General features: G+C 36.2%; 2 protein-coding genes across 3 annotated transcripts in view; both read left to right on the plus strand.

Moving 5' to 3' along the window:
• The window catches only part of LOC306870239 (mucosa-associated lymphoid tissue lymphoma translocation protein 1-like), a 1,002,100-nt gene that overhangs the window by 307,866 nt on the left and 687,939 nt on the right, over nucleotides 1-6,295 (plus strand). The window lies entirely within an intron of this gene.
• On the plus strand, nucleotides 261-5,949 carry LOC306869420 (mitochondrial-processing peptidase subunit alpha-like). Its single transcript, XM_079416190.1, has 13 exons — nucleotides 261-322; nucleotides 637-839; nucleotides 915-994; nucleotides 1,101-1,183; nucleotides 1,267-1,361; nucleotides 1,932-2,032; nucleotides 2,112-2,375; nucleotides 2,463-2,555; nucleotides 2,651-2,769; nucleotides 2,856-2,946; nucleotides 3,020-3,082; nucleotides 4,202-4,346; nucleotides 4,862-5,949. Exons 1-13 carry the CDS (start codon nucleotides 276-278, stop codon nucleotides 5,029-5,031), a joined length of 1,554 nt encoding a protein of 517 aa, XP_079272316.1. The 5' UTR covers nucleotides 261-275; the 3' UTR covers nucleotides 5,032-5,949.

Consider the following 6,295-nt stretch of genomic DNA (forward strand, 5'->3'; position numbering starts at 1 on the left):
TTTATGTAATTGGACTGTGAAAACTAGTCAAATGTAGGCATCATAACATTAATAAGTTGTACTGTACAAATAGCAGTTTGTTTTATATTTCCCCCCACAGTAACAATGCCTACATTTTATTTCTAAATCTATCCTCGCTATTTACATACGCCGTCTATTAATACAAAGTGTTGTTTTGTTTTTTCATTTGTTTCTAGGATCATAGCAACATGACTAGAATAGGAAGTGTTTAATAACCATTTCCGGGCAACGTTCTTGGTCAAATAGAATCCAAGATGGCTGCTCACATGTCAAGATTAAGGGGCTGGAGCCGAGCGCAGAGGTACTGTAAAGACGCGCGTCACATGAGTAGAGCCGTAGCCTCATGTTTGTTTTGACTTTATAAAATAATATATTTTAGATGAGTCTCTCTAGCCTACTTCATAAAATCGTTTGTAATAGCGATAGTGTACATGTGACAAACTTCAAAATCTCGCGTGCTTCCCCGGTACACTGTAATTGACAGCAAATACTGCCAGTGTGGATATGTTATTACTATCATCTTGCTCATGATTTAATTGTGTTGCCCCGTGTGTTCAATGTTGAGATACATGTAGAAGCAGTGAGTGCAGTCAGTAGGCTATATGACTGTTGCAGGTATGGCATCGCAGTATATAGACCGTACAGCAGCGGCAGCGCCTATCCCAGTGTGTCCCTGTCCACGCCGTTACCCGGGATCCCCAAACCTGTCTTTGCCTCCGTGGACGGCCACGAGAAATACGAGACTAAAATCACCACCTTAGAAAACGGACTCAAAGTTGCATCTCAGAATAAGTTTGGTCAATTCTGTACAGTTGGAAGTAAGTACAATGTGAAGTGTCGTTTGAGTCAAATGAGCTGAGGGTTGTATCTTAACGTTACCTGCTTGTTTTTAGTTTTAGTAAACTCGGGCTCGCGTCATGAAGCAAAATATCCCAGTGGAATTGCACACTTTTTGGAAAAGCTTTCCTTCTCTGTAAGTTAGTATATGTTTATGAGTTTTATTGCATGAATTGTTTATATAATAAACTGCTTTGACACTGTTCCTCTGCACAAAACCAAACTTCATACTTCAATTTAAGTCTACAGCCCAGTTTGGAAGTAAAGATGAAATTCTCCTAACACTTGAGAAACATGGAGGCATATGTGACTGCCAAACATCCAGGTCTGACACTTTTTTTTCCTTGTTTTTTTTGTCATCTGTTTAGCTCTTATTTAACATGTTTTATTTATTTCTGTCATTTACAGGGACACAACAATGTATGCGGTTTCAGCTGAAGTTAAGGGTCTGGATACTGTAGTGAACCTCCTGTCAGATGCGGTTCTACAGCCCCGTTTATTAGGTGAGCATCTAAAACACAACTGAAATGGTTAAAGTTATACACTGCTATTCAAAAGTTTGGGGCAAGTGAGAGAAAAAAAAGAAATGAATACTTTTTTTCAGCTACGACACGTTAAAATGATGAAAAGTTATAAAGACATTTACAATGTTACAAAAGGTTTCTATTTTAAACAAATGCTGTTCTTTTGAACTTTCTATGCATCAAGAATGCTGATAAAAGTACAATATTAAAGCAAAAAATATTAAGCAGCACAACTATTTTCAACATAAGCCATAATTTTCTCGAGCACCAAATCAGTATATTAGAATGATTTCTGAAGGATCACGTGACACTGGAGACTGGAGTAATGATGCTTTCCCCATCTCAGGAATAAATTATATTTTAAATATAAATTAAAATAGAAAACAGTTTGAATTAATAATATTTCTGTTTGTGCAGTAGTTTTAATCAAATACATGCAGGCTGCATGTCTCTTATGGTGAGCATAAGAGACTTCAAAAAAACTTTTTGAAAAGTTTTTTATTCCAGATTTTTGACCTGTATTGTATGTAATTGATGTTATTTCTTCAGATGAGGAGATTGAGATGACCAGAATGGCAGTTCGGTTTGAGTTGGAGGATCTGAACATGAGACCTGACCCGGAGCCTTTACTAACAGAAATGATTCATGCTGTAAGTATGGCTTAATGCTTTTCTGTAGGTTATTGAAATGAGTTTGTAAGTCTTATTTGATTTTCTCTTTAATATTTAGGCTGCATACAGGGGCAACACCGTGGGCCTGCCTCGCTTCTGCCCTCCCGAAAATGTTGAGAAAATTGACAGGAAGCTGCTTCATAAGTACCTACAGAGCTATTACTGTCCAGAGCGCATGGTGCTGGCCGGTGTTGGGATTGAACATGAGCAGCTTGTGCAGTGTGCCAGAAAGTATCTCCTAAATGTAAAACCAGTATGGGGTGCGAGCACACCTGCCAACGTCGACCAGTCTGTAGCACAATACACGGGTGGAATCGTTAAGGTGAGCGAATTCTTAAGTCCGGCAGTCATCATTTGTAATTTTTTTAAGATTCCTGAATTACAAGCTAAGCTGATTGTCTCATGTCAGATGGTGAAGGACATGTCAGATGTGAGTTTGGGTCCAACACCTATTCCTGAACTAACACACATCATGATTGGGCTGGAGAGCTGTTCCTTTTTGGTTTGTTGCACATATTAAGTTAAATCAATTCAATTTCATGCTTGCCGGAAATGGTTGTGTGCTGATGTGAGTTTTTTTTTTTTTTTCACTTATAGGAGGATGACTTCATCCCGTTTGCGGTCCTCAATATGATGATGGGAGGCGGAGGGTCCTTCTCTGCTGGAGGTCCTGGAAAAGGCATGTTCACCCGTCTCTACCTTAATGTGCTCAACAGGTGTGGTGTTGTGTATTCATGCTCTATAAACTCTACTGTTATTTATGTGGTGAACCGTTTTAAGCAGTTTGTTGTTGTTTGTGCAGGCATCACTGGATGTACAATGCTACTTCATACCACCACAGCTATGAAGATAGTGGTCTGCTCTGTATCCATGCAAGTGCAGACCCTAGACAGGTACTGTAGTTAGGTTTATCTAGTAAATATTACTTTCGTACACTGCATTATTTTAAACTATTTATTTGTTTAGGTGCGAGAAATGGTGGAGATCATTACAAGGGAGTTTATTCAGATGACTGGGACAGCAGGAGAAGTAAGACCATCCTTTTGTCCTTCCTTTGTTATTGACCCTTTTCACATTTCTGGGAGTGAAGTCATAGTTGGGTCAACTTCTATAATGGTGATTGGAAACTACAAGCAGTTTTTGTGTTCCCATTTGCTTCAATAGCAAATGACACAACAAGGCCTCAAATTAATGCCTTAAGGTCTTAAATCAGAGCAGAGAGTCTTAAAACGTCATAGCATTAAATATCCCATGTACTGCAGAAAATTAATATCTTCTGTGTTTTTTGTCTTGTTTCTAATATAAACATCCTTAAATCAAGATACATTTACTTGTGATGCAAAATTAACATCAAAGTCTTGTTTTCTGAGAAATTGGGCAAAATTAAGTGAGTTCTTAATGGGGCTTGATATTTAGTCCTGTTTTAATCATAAACTCTTCATTTTGATCATTTTCTCTTAAAATGAAACGCATGTCATTTTGCTGCTCAAGTAAATGGATTTTGATTTCTGAATCTTTAGATATTTGCACTAGAAAACAAGACCTGAACAGAAGATACAGTAAAAGTTACTTCCGTATTCTAGTGGTATGGAGCAGAGCTATTCAAGCCTCAATCTATTTTTTTTGTACATTTTTTGTTATTATTAGAAGTTGTATTTGAAGCATTGCTAATACAAGACTTTACATTTAGACCATGTTGACGTATTGTGTTATATTCAATTTATTCCTTAAGTTTTCTTTACTTGGTCTAAAAAAACTTAAATGTATCTTCATAAAACCTGCAGAAACCCTGTAAAATCAACCAGAGAATCTCTTGACTTTCCAAAAGATGAAAACAATATTCAGAGCTTGACTACAGTTCAGAACATTGTTTTCTGAAATGTAATTAATGTAATATAACAAAAGTACAGTTTTATGTATAATTAATGTATATTATATTTTTAAAAATGAAAAAAAAAAAATCACATCGCAGTCTGTGAAAAGGTTGTGTTGGTTACTCCTCTTGCATCATTGATAAACGATTTATTTTCCCTTTCGACACTGTAAAGCTGCTTTGACACAATCTGTATTGTATAAAGCATTCTATAAATAAAGGTTACTTGACTCATTGTGAATGTGTTCAAACCCTGACATCTCTCACTTGTGTAGATGGAGCTAGAGAGAGCCAAGACACAACTGAAATCCATGCTCATGATGAACCTGGAGTCACGACCGGTCATCTTTGAAGATGTAGGTCGACAAGTACTTGCAACAGGCAAAAGGAAGCTGCCACATGAGCTTTGTGAGCTCATCAGTAAGTACTGATGTTACTGCAATGTATAAAGCCTATGAAAGCTTCGTTTAGCATGTAAATGTATGTTTGTAACATTCACAAAATACTTAATACACAACCGTTCAAAAGTTTGAGAAAATCAGCATATTAGAATGACTTCTGAAGAATCATGTGACACTGAAGACTGGAGTGCAATGGCTGCTGAAAATTCAGCTTTGGCTTTACAAGAATTAATCACATTTTAAAATGCATTAATTAAAAAGCATTCATTTTAAATTGTAACAATATTTTACTGCATCTTTGATCAAATAAATGCTCTGTCTTCATAAGAGACTTTATAAAGATTTTTGACTTTCTTTTTTCAAAAATTTACAGACCCCAAAACTTTTGAACGGTAGCATAAGTACTTAATAATTGCATTACATGGCTTAAATAGGTTATATCAGTACCATACAATTCACTAGTTCCTTCTGGGAGACATATATTTGCAAAAAATATAAATTAACAGACCCCACACCCACTTTTCTTTGTTTTAGGTAATGTTACAGCCAGTGACATCAAGAGAGTTACAATGAAAATGCTGCGTAGTAAGCCTGCGGTGGCAGCGCTGGGAGATCTGACAGAGCTGCCCTCATACGAGGACATTCAAGCCGCTCTCTCTAGTAAAGACGGACGTTTGCCTCGCATATACCGCCTGTTCCGATAGGGGACTGACAGCTGGCACCATCTGGAGGCAAATATAAGGACTGGCCCAACAAATATTATTTTTCACTGGAATTTAGGTGCAATGCTTAGACTGTGGTTGCATTTCATTTATAAAGTAGTTGACCCCAAAATTATGTGATTATTCAATCACCCTCAAAACTGTAGGACTTTCTACTGTGGAACAGGAAAGAAGTCTTTTTTGAAAAAAGGTGCCTTTTTTTTTGTCTATAAAAATTGTCAATGGGCTTTAATTGGTTTGGTTCTTCAAAATGTGTTATTTTCTCTTACGCAGATGAAAGAAAGGTTTGTAATGACATGGTGTATAAGTAACAATTGGCTAAGTTTAAATTCACACACCAATGCATTATTTTGCTGAATTCACCATGTGTTAAAGTAAATATGTTAATGTCACATTTCTATCATAATTGGCTCGATAAGTGAACTTTTCCATGGCATTTGTTCACATTTCTGCGTTGTTGTTCATAGGCTGTGCTTTTCTATGTAAAACTGGGCAAACCCAAATTATATTTCACACGCCGTTTTTCAGAAAGTTCTACAAAACCCTTGTGCTTCAGTCAGTATATTAAAATATCTGAACAGAATGACATGAACTGTGCGGTCTACCTCTTACCCTAGCTGTGAAAACAGTGTACATAATGATAATCCCCTTTTCTCTTGCTAAATCACTGACCATGACCCACTGATCACTAATTAAGAGTTTGTTTACCAGATTAATGTATGTCTGTTTAGCGGTTTGTGTTGGATTACCCTACAACAATATATTTATTCCCTTGTACTTCATCACAGTACAAGTTTACTGTTATATGTGACCCTGGACCACAAAACCAGTCTTGTGTACATTTTTCAAAAAATGAGATTTCTACATCATCTGAAACCTGAATAAATATGATTTCCATTGATGTATGGTTTGTTAGGATTGGACAATTTGAAAATCTGGAATCTGCGGGTGCAAAAAAATCTAAATATTGAGAAAATTGCCTTTAAAGTTGTCCAAATGAAGTTCTTGGCAATGCATATTACTAATCAAAAATGAAGTTTTGATATTTAGAGTAAGAAATTTACAAAATATCTTCATGGAACATGATTTTTACAATAAAAATGATAATGATTTTTGGTATAAAAGAAAAATCTATAATTTTGATCCACGCAATGTATTTTTGGCTATTGCTACAAATATACCCCAGCGACTTGAGACTGGTTTTGTGGTCCAGGGTCATATATATATATATATATTTACCATTGCT

The sequence above is a fragment of the Barbus barbus genome (genome assembly GCF_936440315.1).
Source record: "Barbus barbus genome assembly, chromosome: 5".
Classification (NCBI taxonomy): Eukaryota; Metazoa; Chordata; class Actinopteri; order Cypriniformes; family Cyprinidae; genus Barbus; species Barbus barbus.

Coding starts and splice junctions, on each gene's coding strand:
- LOC306869420 (XM_079416190.1), top strand. CDS start 276: ATGGCTGCTCACATGTCAAGATTAAGGGGCTGGAGCCGAGCGCAGAG. Junction 2,770..2,855: donor TACCTTAATGTGCTCAACAG/GTGTGGTGTTGT, acceptor TTGTTTGTGCAG/GCATCACTGGATGTACAATG. Junction 3,083..4,201: donor TGACTGGGACAGCAGGAGAA/GTAAGACCATCC, acceptor TCACTTGTGTAG/ATGGAGCTAGAGAGAGCCAA.